This window comes from Delphinapterus leucas, chromosome 3, assembly GCF_059928025.1.
Source record: "Delphinapterus leucas isolate spDelLeu-1000000601 "Yukka" chromosome 3, BTC_Dleu_Yukka2, whole genome shotgun sequence".
In the NCBI taxonomy this organism is placed as follows: domain Eukaryota; kingdom Metazoa; phylum Chordata; class Mammalia; order Artiodactyla; family Monodontidae; genus Delphinapterus; species Delphinapterus leucas.
This window is the reverse complement of record NC_143131.1, coordinates 131499181-131513576: the sequence shown is the minus strand read 5'-3', so window position 1 is coordinate 131513576 and position 14396 is coordinate 131499181. Positions and strand designations below refer to the sequence as shown.

Genomic DNA, 14396 nt, shown 5'->3' with positions numbered 1-14396 from the left:
GGGGTGGGGCGAAACCTCTCTCTCAAGGAAACTGCTGCCTGGAAACCAGTCAGTAATGGATGGGCACCGTACCTGCCCAGGGAGGGGAGAAGACACCAGTCAGCCATGGCTTTTGCTGCTGGCAGCTCGGCTGAGGACCCCGATGAAGTCCAAACCCTGTTCAGTTGCACTTGGGAGCTGCACCATTAATATGCAATTAAAAGAATAATCGCCACCAATTATCCTGCATTATCTCTGAGCTTAGGAAGAACACAGCGTAGCCGTGATGAGCTTGGTTCTGGCTCTTAAGCAAGTTTCATGAATCTGAAAGCCTCAGTTTCCTCACCTGCAGTATGGGATGTATTATTGTGCCTCCCTCCTAGGGTTGTGATGAGGCTGGAATGAGGTAATTCTGAAGCATAGACGACTCTGAGCAATCCTAATGGTGCTACCTGGGCACATGGTGGCTGGCGCTACTGGTGGTGGGCGCCACAAATATGCCACGCAGTTTCCCTTCAGGAAAGAAGGAATGGTGTTGGATCCATGTCTTCTGTAAGTTCATATGATTTTGAACATATTAGTTTGTTTTGAACAACAAGATACTGTTTCAGGAAGTCTCACCAGCATGAAAGGATCTCACTCATGTTAATTTTAGATGCTTATACTGGTTACAGGGTACAGTTGGTAAAAGAGCAGGAAAAAACCCAATTTTATTTTTCTTTTAAAAATCCATTTAAATTTACTTCTAGATTAATATATGATTTTATATAATATAGTATTAAGCATATGTGTAGCTAAATTAATAAATTGAATATCTGACTGTTTCAACAGTATCCTGGGGCTTCCCTGGTGGCACAGTAGTTAAGAAGCCGCCTGCCAATGCAGGGGACATGGGTTCGAGCTCTGGTCCGGGAGGATCCTACATGCCACGGAGCAACTAAGCCCGTGTGCCACAGCTACTGACCTGCGCTCTGGAGCCCGCGAGCCACAACTACTGAGCCCACATGCTGTAACTACTGAAGCCCGCGCACCTAGAGGCCGTGCTCGGCAACAAGAGAAGCTACCGCAATGAGCAGCCTGTGCACCACCAACGAAGAGTAGCCCCTGATCGCTGCAACTAGAGAAAGCTCGTGCGCAGCAACGAAGACGAAATGCAGCCAAAAATAAATAAATAAATTAATTAAATAAAGAAAAACAATACCCTGAGGTGTTTTTGTGTGTGTGTGTGCGGCACACGGGCCTCTCACTGTTGTGGCCTCTCCTGTTGCAGAGCACAGGCTCTGGACATGCAGGCTCAGCGGCCATGGCTCACGGGCCCAGCCGCTTCGTGGCATGTGGGATCTTCCCGGACCGGGGCACGAACCCGTGTCCCCTGCATCGACAGGCGGACTCTCAACCACTGCGCCACCAGGGAAGCCCTCCTGAGGTGTTTATAGTCAACTTGGCCAAAAAATGGGGGGTGGTTGCCTTACATTAGGGCTTTTTTTTTTCTTTAATAAATGAATTCACTTAAGTTGCAGGATCTGTTAGGTTTTGGTTCATATTTGAAATAGCACAATCTCCCAACCACCCAGTGAGGGAGGTACTGGCATGCCTCTTACACATGAGGAAAGCGAGGCCTAGCGAGGTCCAGTGCCTTCCCCAGGGCTCCTCAGCTCATAAGTGGCAGAGCCCAGAGTGGATTCCAGGGTGGGGGCCCCCAGAACTAGGCAGATCTGAGACTGCACCTTTGATCTTTCTAAAGCCTGGTCCTGACCCTATCATGGTCTTCCACAAAGACCCCTCTTGGCATTTGTATTATCTGCAGGACAAAGGGGGGGTTACCCTGGGCTTGCAGTCAAGGTCTCTGCCCCCTGCTCTGGTCACCTCCGATCCCCTCCACACCCCCTGGACACCACATGTGCATGCTGCTGAGAGCCAGCTGCAGTGCACTCACATTTCTGCTCTCTTGGGCACATGTGCTTTTCTTTCCATGAACAATGCAGCCCAGTACAAACATTCATTCGTTCATTCATTCATTCACACATAGCCTGGTCACTGGTCAGCCTTGCTCTAAAACCCTATTGGAAGAGATGGGGGCTTCCCTGGTGGCTCAGTGGTTAAGAATCTGCCTGCTAATGGAGGGGACACGGGTTCAAGCCCTGGTCTTCGAAGATCTCACATGTCGCGGAGCAACTGGGCCCGTGAGCCACAACTACTGAGCCTGCGCATCTGGAGCCTGTGTTCTGCAACGGGAGAGGCCGTGACAGTGAGAGGCCCGCACACCGCGATGAGGAGTGGCCCCCACTCGCCGCAACTGCAGAAAGCCCTCACACAGAAACGAAGACTCAACACAGCCAAAAAAATAAGTTAATTAATTTAAAAAAAAAAAGAAGAGATGGAACAGAAACTGGCAGCCAAGGGTGGACCAATGACATAGAGCCTTGAAAGTGGGGTGAAGGTGTTGGTACCTGTGGGCCAACCCTGCCAACCAACCTACCCATTACTCTATCTTTCCACACCCCAGCCTGAGCATCCACTCTGTACAAGACCTTACCTACTGATTACAGCCACGATTTTCAGTCTCGAGTGAGCATCAGAGTCACCCGGAGAGCTTGCTAAAACACAGACTGCTGGGTCCCACCCCTAGGATGTCTGACTCAGCAGGTCTCCGTGGGATCTGAGAATTTACATTTCTAACAAGTTCCCAGATGATGCTGGTGCTGCTGGGCTGGGGACCACACTTTGAGAACTAGTGCCTCCTGGATTAGTGACAGCCTCTCTCAGGACAGTGGTGCCTGCCAGTTCACACTGTGTCTCTAGACAGCCCTGTGAGTTTGGGGTTATTAGTGTCCCTTCAATGAGGAAGTAAAGGTTCAGCAGAAAGGGCAGGTGAACTGTCCCAGGTCTCACTCAGAGTTCATTCCAGAGCTGGGCCTGGAGCCAAGGTCTTTGGCCTCTGTCTTGCCGGCCTCAAAGCTCCTTCCACACCTGTCTTCCTGCAACTGCAGCCCATACACATCGACCACAATGCCAACGTCAACAGCTATCATAATTGATAATTTACAATATGCCAGGTGCTGAGCTAAGCTTTTAACACATTTTGATTAATAGTATGCTCACACCGACACTATGCAATAAGGATCATTCTATTGCCACTTTACAGATGAAGAAGTCCAGAGAGGTTAAGTCACTTTCCCAAGGTCACACAGCCACTAGCTGATGGAGTTTTCACCTGAACCCAGGTGGTTTGATTCCAAAGCCAATGTACTATCCCGCGCCGTTCTGCCTCCTTTTTTCTTTTTTTTTTGCGGTACGCGGGCCTCTCACTGTTGTGGCCTCTCCCGTTGCGGAGCACAGGCTCCGGACATGCAGGCTCAGCTGCCATGGCTCATGGGCCTAGCCGCTCCGCGGCATGTGGCATCTTCCCGGACCAGGGCACGAACCCGTGTCCCCTGCATCGGCAGGTGGACACTCAACCACGGCGCCACCAGGGAAGCCCCCTGCCTCCTTTTTTAACACGAAGGTTCTGATCCAAACAGCTACCACTCACTGACTGCCTTCTTTTTGTCTGTCTCCAGGCTAAACAAACGTTTTATACCATTTTATTTTTTATTTTTATTTTTGGCCTCGCCTTGTGGCATGTGGGATCCCTGACCAGGGATCGAACCTGTGCCCCTGCATTGAGAGCACGGAGTCTTAACCACTGGACTGCCGGGGAAGTCCCTACCATTTAGTTTTTATAACAAACCTCTGAAGAAGTTGTTATCTCCATTTTTAGCAATAAAAGACCGAGGCATGAAGAGATGGGCACGTGGCTGGTTAGGGAGCGATGTACCACAGGTGACCCTCGGGCTTCCGAGCCATCTTCCTGGAGGAATGGTGGGAGGGGCAGGTGCCCACAGACAGAGACACCCATGGAATTTCAAATGGCTGCTCAAAGTCAGGAGCAGAATGCCTTCCCTGTTCTTGGCAGACAGCTCTTAGAAAGTCTGGGTACATGTGGCTGGGAGGAAAATTCTACATGCGGCAGAGCAAGTTCCCAGCATCCTCGGATAACCCAGCGAAGGAAGGAGCTAGCGCCGGGTCCCCGGCAGCGACACTGCAGCTGGTCTGAGTCAGAGGGGGCTGGGAGCGGGTGGTGGAAGGGATGGGGAGAGGCGATGGCAGGCTGGCACTTGCGTGGGGGCCCCGAAGGCCCTCCTGGGTGGCAACTTAACCCCCTCAGGGCTGGTCCTGACTTCTGGGGCCTCCCTGTAGCAGTGGCCTCTCTCTAGGCTGCCCCCTCCCACCAGGTGGAATGAAATGAGCACTGGGCTTAGAGTCAGGACATCTGGGATTTAGCCCTGGCTCTGCCACCTTCCAGCTGAGGGACCCTGGCCCTGTCCCCTAAGAACCTGGGGCATCAGGTCACAACATCACTCCTCACCCGTTTCTGGTGTGCCTACTACTTTCTTTTCATGCACCCTATTTCACTCAACCACCCTGATGACACGTGAGTTCCAAGGAAGGAAAATCTGAGAGTTTCCTTTTTTTAAATCTGCCCACAGCAGTCTGGGGCTGGGTTGGCCTTTGGTAACTGTATCAGTGTTGGGCTGATGTGGTGGGCTTCCCTCTCGGAACAAGGCTCTCCCTCGTTCCCTCGTGTGGCTTTCTGTCACTCCCTTGCTCAAGCGGGCCTGCCCCAAGGGACCTTCTGAACGTCTCCATCTTCCTCTCCAAGGGCAGCAGGCTGCTGCCCTTGTCTCCTGGAACAGACCCTGCAGAGGTGCGCTTGGGGTCTCCATCCTTCCCTGGGGGTCTCCTCACCATGACTCCCTTCTCTGTAGACCTCACTTGGGGAAGAATCTCATCCCTGAACTTGCAAATGGCCCAAACGAAGCACTGGGATGTCTATGGGGCGGAGGAGGGGTGGGCCGGGAGGCTGAAGAAACAACAGTCTTCCCTTCTTCTCGGTTAAAAAAAATATTAATTTTTCTCCTGATTACAGAAGTGATATGTACTGATGATGAACGCATTCAATGTTACAGAAACAATGAAGCAGAAAGGGACAGCCACACTGTAGTCCTCCCACCCCCGATGCCCCAAGGGAAGGGAAGCTTCCGTGGCACCGTGGGTCAGAGTACATCAAGGCAAAGGATCAGTCTGAAGTCAGACAGCAGGGCTGAAATCCCTGTTCCAACCACGTGACATTGTGGAAGGATTTAACCCAAGACTCAGTTTCCTCATCTATAAAATGGGGGGGCACGGGGCCCCACGTTACTGCATGTGGGTGCTCAGTAAACTAGAAGGAGATTCTTCTCAGTTTTTTTTTGTTTGTTTGCATTTGTCATATTTTTAAGATTAAACACGAGACTATATATACATACATAAAAACAAAATTTTCACATCTTTTTTTAAAACTTAATTTTGGAGGCATCTAACTTCTTTTACATAATGTTTCACTGTTGGGATGTGCTTTAACTTATTTATTCCCTAAGGATGTACATTTAGGTCATTTTCAGTCTTCCCCTTTCGTAAGTAATGCTTCAACAGATAGCTCCTACCTCAATCTTTGCTCTATCTCTCTTGGCTCAACTCCTGGGCGTGAAATTTTGGGTAAAAGAATGTGCTTGCTTTGAAATGTAACGGATTCTGCCAAATTGCTAACAAAAGATATATCCACTTACATTGCGTCAAGGCCCACAGCTTTCTCACACCAGCTCAGCCACGTTGTCCCGTGGACACTTCTCCTCTCCTGGACCTCAAAGTTGAAGACATCCTAACTTTGGCCTCCTGGGGACACTGTGCAGGTCCCTTTTCTGCTGGTCCTGCCGCCACCACCTCTAATCCAACCACCCTCTCATCCACGTAAGGCCAAGGGCTTTCTACACAGCATCTTATTCGAGCCTTTCTTGGGTAGGAAGGCAAACTCTATCAGCACCATCTGGGATGTGAGGGCCAGAGAGATCAAGCAATTGGTCCAGGGTCTCCAGGTGGACAGAGAGCAGAGACGAGAAGCCAGTGCCCTGCCTTCTCACTGAGTACCTCTCCTGCCACATCGCCATCACCCAAAGATGCAGATGTAAGCCTGGGAAGGGCAGGATGAAGGAAGTTATATAAGATAGGAATTGATGCCACTAACAGTTATCTAAAACACCTATTCTGGGCCAGAAACTGGGGTATAGAGATGGACAAAACCCACTCCCTGCCTCGAGGAAGCTCAGAGTGCAGTGGGGGAGACAGGCCAACCCTTGGGTCCTGTCAGCAGGAGGTACTGGGTGCCATGCTGGGAGTGACATTCGGGTGGTCCCTAAGCATCACAGGGAGCTCAGGTAAGGCTGAGAGGACGCCATATAGATGAGCTGAACCCAGAAGGATGACTGTGGGTTGGCCAGACTAAGGAAGGGCATTTCAGGAAAAATGAACAGTGCGTGCCTTCAAAGATAGCCAGGCATGTGAGCCTGGGGCTTGTGAGCCGTTCTGTATGGCTGGGTCAGGTGGACATCGGTGGTTTGCCCCGCCCCGCCTCCATTCCCCCTTCTGCACACAATGCCTGGGCTTTCCTTTAGAGAGCCAGCTCATCCCACTTTCCCAGCTCCAGGATGGGCATGTGACCAATCAGACTCAGGCTGCAGTTGACAGATCAGAACATTGCTCAGGGAGGGGCAAGGGACCAGAAGGCCAATGAGACTCGACTTGGGAACTTACTACAGGAATGATGGGAAATAGAGACTCTTTTCCCACTGGGCTGCTGGGTATTTCCACAAGTGAAAACTTGCCTGAGAGGAAAGCCAACCCAGATGAAAGCAGAGCTGAGGGACTAAGCGAAATGGAGCCTAGATGAGATGGGTTAGTCCCTGGATCCAGCCGGGTCTGGAGGATCTACCCTGGAATTTCAGTTGTGTGGGCCAATCAATTCTGATTTTTTTGCTTAAGTCAGGCTGGGGTCAGATTGACCGGGATTTTGGTGACCTGTTACCAAGCGTCCAGACTAACGCAATGCAGAGGAGAGTGGAGAGAAAGCAAGGGGCGGTAAGCAGCTCATGGAGGTGGGTGTAGGCCAGGCTACAGGGTTAAAGATTTATCCGCCCACTAGAACTGGGAAGAGTGTAACTGCCAAGCAGGAGAACTCTCATATGTGACCGTGCCTTTTGGAAACAGAAGCTCTATTGGCTGAGAGAGAGAGGGGAAAAAAAAGAGTCAATGACTCTCCTAGAAATTTCAGAGCCTTCGGAACATCTTTTCTGGGGTTTTCCCATCGGGATAGATGGCCTGGTCTGAAATTGGAGCCAAATTATTAATCCATCAGCCCTGATGGCACGTATCAATTTGTCTTTTTTTTTTTAACGTATCAATTTATCTTAATTTCTGAAAATACACTCATGCCTTTCAGACCAGTCTCTCTTCTCTGTCACCAAGAAGAAAAGGGATCTCAGCAGAGATTAATCAGAGGGAATTTGGCCCTTCGTAAATGCCCTGCTCTGGCTGAAACAGAACACCCGGCATTCCAGGGAGGTGTTGCCGGCAGACGAACGGGCTCTCCTGTGCCCTCAGCGCTATGGGCAGGCCTTCCGCGGGGGGCCGGGAGACAGTGCACTGTCAGAGGGGCTGCCGCCGGCTCCAGGAACTCGCGCTCTCAAAGCCCGGAGAGAGAAAGCCCAGGGAGAAATGTCTCCCTTTCAGACCTGGGGGACTCCTCATTACACTGTCTCATCTCCTCTCCAGAGTGAAGGAGATAATTGGATCAAATGGCAACAGGAGCCAGCCTCCCTCCCCCTCCCGGATGAGAGACTTCCAATACGGCTTCATTACCGTGTCTTTTGTAAATAAACTGTGGTGGGAAAATGCCAATTGTTCTGCCATAATTGCCTGATAAGCATCATCAAATGGGTCTTTGAAACGCACAGACTGAAATTATTTTGGGTTTAGAAACTCCTTTGTGCTCATTTTTCTCCAATCACTCTTCTCCACGGAGGGAGTTTCTGAAGGGGAACTTCTTGACCAAGGAGGCTGGTTCTGGCCAGTATTACACCTGCTCTGAGTATTCAACCAACAATTATTTATTAAGTGCCTTCTCCCGGTCAGGCAACCCTTTTGGTTCTTGGGATACAACAGACAAAGATGGTTACCCTACTGAAGTTTACATTCTGGTGAGAACTAAGAACACTGATGTGCCCATTTCTGGGAACAAACTTAGTAGAAAACTTCATAAATTAAGTTTGTTTAATTGACAGATTGAGGAACTGTGAAGTTAAAACTCTTCTGATTCCTTGTATGTGATTCCACTGTAAGGATGTGACATTTGGAAAATTAGATTGCATGGGCTAGGGATACTAAATAAATGACATATGTGCCATCGCTCGCCAAACCTGCACCCAGGGCAGACATCACTAATCAATCACCACTCCTTTTCTGATAAGCTCAGACACAGCCTCGCAATACATATTAACACAGAACTGGGGCAGCTCCTACTGATGGATCAGAGTTGGCTGGGAGAGCAAACCTATTTCTGACTTAGGCTGTTACTAGTTCACTTCATTGAGAGGCTGCAGGATATCCTAGTAAGTTAACCCCAGGAGGAGGCAAAAGCTGAGAAGAAGAGTAAGAGATTACAGCCAACCTCTTAGGCTAGTTTTCCTCTCAAGTGCTCTCACGTCCCTGCAGAGGCCTATACAACATGGCGGGTGAGAGCATGGGCTTTGCAGTTGGGCAGACCTAGGTTCAGGTCCTGGTTCTGTTAGTGTCAACTGTGTGGGACCTGGGTCTGAGTTCCACCTGCCCCCCCTGTGAAATGTTTATAATAATGATACCACCCTCCTAGGGTTGCTTTGAGGATTAAATAAGCCAACACTTGTGAAGGGCTCCACACAGGGTACTGCCAGCTCTGATCATGGCTGCACTTGAGTTGCCGCACACCAGGGTGGATGCACAGTTGTTGACAGCTGGCATCCGCTCTGACTGATTGGTGCTTGTGTCATCATTGTTGTTAAATATTTTTAATATCACCCCTGGATTTTAATATTAGTTTTATTTAGGGGGCTGGCCCCCTTATGGGAGACAACTTCAGAAGTCTGAAGGTAAAATGGACATAGACTGCCTTTCAAATCAAAATAATGTTTCAGTAGAATTACAGGTTGTTTTCTTGCTAATCAAGAATTTATGTCCCCCAGTTCTGAACTGCTCACCCAGTGGCATACACAAGGACAATGACAATAATGAAAATAATTTTTAGGATATTTATTAAGTCATCCTAACAAGAATGGACTTATTTAATCCTCTCAACAACACTGTGAGAATTAAAGTATCATTAAACCCATTTTATGGAAGCAGAAACTGAGGCTCAGTGAGGCTAAGGATTCTTTGTCCAAGATCACACAGCTGGTATGAAGTAGCAGAGCTATGACCTGACCTAGGCAATCTAACCCCAGCGCCGAAACCTTAATTGCCGTGTGTGACAATGGTTCTTTGCATAAGAAGTTGATGCCCGACTTGGCAGGCATCCGGGTTCCTTGGCAGGCATATTCACAGGGCTCAGCCCAGTTATGCTGCTGGCCATCCCTCATGGGTTGGGGATATGCCTTACCAGGGGTTCTAGGGGTGTTAGAAGCAGGCCCTGGCTGACCACAGGGCCACAGGACAAGCTAACCTTCCCCTCAGAGGGACTAAGCCTCTGTTCTTCACTTGAGATCAATACAAAAATCCCACAAAAAGGGGAGGAATGGGGCCTCAGAAGTTTGCATAGTTAACTAGTAACCATCACCTCCTTTATCACCATTGTCAGAAGCTTCTACAGCACATGGGCCGGTCTAATAGGTTACAGTAAATATATTTTCACTGCCTCTTTAATAATTTCTACCAGTTATTAATTGGTTGTGTCCCCAGGTTGGGTGCTAACCACTTTCTAGCTATTATCTCATTTAATCTTCACAAAAGCTCTGTAAAGTAGGTAGTATGATTATTCTCTTAGATGAGGGAAGAAAGCTCAGAGAGGTAATCTAACTTGCCCAAAGTCACACAGCAACTGAGTGATGGAGTTGGGATTGGAACCCAGGCTTCTCTGACCCCACAACTCAAGCTCTTAGCCCCTGGTCTCTGTACATCAAACTCCAGCAGAGACAGATACAAAGGGAAGACTCGAGAGGGGTGGCCAGGAACCACTAAAGACAAGTTGGTTTCTGTGAGGCCAGGGGACCATTCTCAGAGCAGAGCTTCCTGCCGGCCCATGTGTCTTGTTCGGCCGTTGTGCTCTCTCTTCCCCTCTGCTGGTCGGCTGGTCATCTCAATGGGAGACACACCATCTCTGGGGAAGTGAGGCCTGTCTTATTCCAACACTGTCATCTGAGAAGGGACAATGCAAGGCAAACACCAGCCAGAGCTGTGGCTGAGGCCAGCCTTTGGCAACCTGAGGATCTCCATGCTGCCGCCTCCACTCCGCACCCCCTACCAACACCCACACAGCAAGCAGTGGCTGGCGGCTCCTGATTTGTTCACCAGGCTCAGACAGACGCTAAGCAGGCAGCCTGCCAGGACAGGCGCCACGGGCACCCTGCCAAGGACAAAGGGGCTTCCCGAGAGCTCACCTTGAATGAGATTTCATACTGCTCCCCTCCCCATATCTCCAAGCCTGGGTCGTACCCGCCCAGCTCCCAGAACCACTTCCGATCCACGGCGAACAGTCCGCCGGCCATCACAGGAGACCTGCGGGAAGAAGAACCTGGTGTGAAGACGCGGACGTCTTGGCCGTGTGCTCCTTGGGTATCCTGCTCTAGGGCACTGCTGTTCTCCCAGGGGTGATGCTCCCCGCTACTCTGTGAACACAGCTCACTTGTCCAGCAGGGGATCCAAAGCCCTTCTGAGTGAGGCCCCTGGCTTTCTTCCTTCTTGCCTATACTTCTTCATAAATGCTACATTTTAACCAATGGACCCAAAAATCCTTTACGTGGTTAACACCTAAGAATACTTGTGAAATGAAATCATAGTGCTTTTTCCCTGTGGGCCTTGTAGCTGTACCATATATATATGCATATCTATATCTAATCTCTAGTCTTCCCATTGATTAAATGATCTGAATCAGGTCTTTCCAAGCCTGTCTAGGCTGTAGAATGTCTTAGAGAGATGAAAACACATACAGCTTCCTGGGCCCAACCCCAGACCTACAAAACAGTCTCTGGGGGAATGGAGCTTAGGAGTCTGTGTTTTTGGGTAAGATTGTTTGATGATTCTCACTCTGTAATCCCAGCATAGATATTTTTTTTCTGCTGAGAGTTTATGGAAGAAGCCACAGTCACTGTTCTTTCAGTTAAACTGGGATAAGATTACCTCCGCTCATTCATTCTCTCATTCGTTTCTTCATCGAGTACCAGCTGAGAAGCAGATGCTGGAAGAATTTGGAGGTAAATCAGGGTCAGACAGAATCTTCAGGGGATGCCAGCATGGCAGGGCAGCCACCTCAGGAGAGGAGGACCCAGAAGACAGGTGGGGTGTAACAAGGGCCTCTGGGAGGCGCAGCCAGCGCTACGGGAAAGGAGGGAGCGTCTGCCTCCAGGTTTTCGGGGTGAGGAGGGAAGCTGGGGCAAGAGTCAAGGAAGGATGCTCAGAGGGTGGCATTCGAGGTGGCTAGGAACAAAGTGGGAGCTTGGGGGAGGGGAAGGCACCCAGGAGAAAGCACGAGCTCGGGGGCAGAGATGATCAAGTGGTGGGTGTGGCTTGCCCAAGTTCCCCACAGCGCCTCCCGTGGGGCCAGCACCTGGGAGGGGCCACCAGTGTTTTTTGTGCGAAAAGCTGAGTGGCTGTGGCCTTGTCTGACTCCCCTGGAAAACTCCAAACCCTCCAAGGAAAACCATTCTAGCAGCAACCTCCACGGCCCCTCCTGGCTTGGGGAACTGCACGCTCAGGGGAAGTGGACTGACTTGGAAAGAGGTGAGTTAACCCACACGCCTTGCGAGGCTTCCTGCAGTAGATGGGCCCTGATAGCACAGGAGGGGACCCTTTTAGAAAGGACTCCCTTGATCACTGACCGAGGCCTTGAATCTGCCAGGCGCTGTACTGAGCTAAATTACTACCAAAATGAATTTACTCCTCACATTGACCTCATGAGCCCGGATCAGAAACGGGGAAATCCTCACTGCAACCTCAGCTCTCCCCAAACCTGTGGTGGGGTCTGGGGTGAAGATTTTAGCCCCGGAACCCTGTGCTGCTGAGTATGGGAGCCATTGGCCACATGCAGCTTACTGACACTTGCATTGTGGCTGGTCTGAACTGAGAGGTGCTGGCAGTGTGGATTTCCCAGACTTAATGTGAAGAAAAGAACAGAAAAGATCTCATTCATAATTTGAAAGCGTTGGTCACATGTTAAAATGAGAATATTCTAGATATACTGGGTTAAATGAAATACATTACTAAAATGAATTTTATCTGCTTCCCTTTACCTTTTTTTAACGTGGCTATGAGGACATTCAGAAGTACATACGTGAGTTGCACAAGACTTCTATAGGACAGTGCTGATTTAACCTCTTTGAGCTGGTTTCCCCATCTACACAGGGACGTAGAGCTACACCTGCTAGCTCACACTGCTAGTACAGTTTTGAAAGTAACCAGTACTATAGGAAAGTAAGGTGTTAGTAGTATCAACTTTCTTCTGTCTTATGAAGGTTGTAGGGTTTCCGGTTTTTCTGGCCGGAGCCATGATGCTTGGAGGGCCAGAGAGTGCTTCTGGCTCGGTGCTTCAAGGTAAATCAAACCTAAGACTTTGCACAAAAACATCAGCCTGGATGGAAGCCAGCGGCAGGGGACGTGGTAGGATAGGTAGGATATTAGGTGTAAGGCATTTTGGATGCTTGAGGCTTCACCTCCAGAGGGAGGCCTCTCCTCTAGGCTGGTCTGTTTTCTGCTGTGTTCAACAGTAATAATAACAACAATTCTGAGCATCTAGTGTGTGCCACTCACCTCACCATCACCAGCTCTCACAAAGCCCTATTACTAGCCCTCTTATCACATGGAGAAATTGGAAATTCAGAAATGCTGTATGCTCTGCTCCAGGGCATGTAGTTAGTAAGTGGATGAGCTGCCACCAAAGCCTGTGTCTTTCAAATATCATGACACGGCTCTGTGCCTGCAGCGTGCCCACTTGCTGAGCACCATGGGGAGGTGTGCAGACAATGACCAGGATTTCTCAGTGGCCTGTTCCTGGGGTTTTGTCTGAGTGCAACACAGAAGAGAGACTTCTGGAAGGAACTGGAGGGTACAACGGATGGAGAGTCCCTCGGGAAGCATCTGGGTCAGTGGCTCTCAAACTTGGCCATATGTCAGCATCATCTGGGAACTGACGCCTGAATTCCCCACCCTGAGACTCCAGTGTAACTGGACTCAGGGGCAGCCTGGGTGGTTCTTCTTCTTTTTAAAAAATTTTTATTGGGGTACAGTTGGTTTACAATGTTGTGTTAGTTTCAGGTGTACAACAGAGTGAATCTGTTATACTTCTACTTATTCTTTGTTTTAAATAAACTCCCCAGATGATGGCAACATGCAGCCACGGTTGACAGTCCCTGCTCTAGGGCTGGGCCAACCCTTTTAATATCCAGACGAGGAGACTGAGACTGCAGACAAAACTAGCTGGGCCTCTGCTTCTAACCAGCTGCACGACCTGCACCCACCCCTCCCTCATCCTGCAACGAGGAGACTGAATGGGCCAAGACCCACCATTACGTACCTTTCAAATCTAGGGCCTATGAGTTGGCTTATGGCAAAGATTCAAACCATAAAAGGGGGTTCTGGTTACCCTAAAAATTCCATTTTCTGGAGCAGCCTGCCTAACCTCAGCCTCTGCTATGTGTCACCTTGGGCAAGTGTCGTTTCTTCTCTGAACCACAGGATCCCCATCAGTCAAGTGGAGAGAGTTCCACCAACACTCAAGGGCATGTTGTGAGAATCAAGCACAGTCATGTCAGCTGGAACTGCTTTGCCATGTCAGGCCAAATGTTACTTACTCCTGTTATTAGCATTCTTCTCCCAAGAATTCAGGACAACTGGGGGCTGACTCTGGGCCATACTGGGGTAGGACCTGGCTGCACGATGTGGTGTTGGCTAGACCATATCTGTGGCCTAAGAAGGGCTCTAATAGTAGTGTTTGACCATGTTTAGGATACAGGAGGTCAGGACCAGAGCACAAACGTCTGGCCTGCTGAGGAAGCACGGGGGATCCACTCACACCCTCCACTCTCAGCTCATGCTACTCTCTTGCCCCGGTCACCTTCCATTTCCTCAAGCAAGCCCACCTCTTCCTACCTCTGAGCCTTCCCTGGGGCTCACAGCATTAGGGGCCCCCCAGAAACCCTGGGTAAACTGCGCCCATGAAGATGGCTGAGCCGCCAACAGCCCCACTTTCTCAGATGGGGAGGGTGAGGCAGAGCGGCTGGACTTCACTGGGGCTAAGCCGCGGTTAGGCAGGGGTGGTAGAC

At 49.9% G+C, this 14396-nt stretch overlaps 1 protein-coding gene across 7 annotated transcripts in view; it reads right to left on the bottom strand.

Moving 5' to 3' along the window:
* GALNT10 (polypeptide N-acetylgalactosaminyltransferase 10) overlaps nucleotides 1-14396 on the bottom strand; it is a 227749-nt gene that overhangs the window by 21835 nt on the left and 191518 nt on the right. For all 7 annotated transcript variants that reach the window (XM_089909593.1, XM_022590207.2, XM_089909595.1 and 4 more), the window contains one exon: nucleotides 10521-10638. In XM_089909593.1, coding sequence (XP_089765719.1) covers nucleotides 10521-10638 — 118 coding nt within the window. The remainder of the gene's footprint in view (nucleotides 1-10520; nucleotides 10639-14396) is intronic.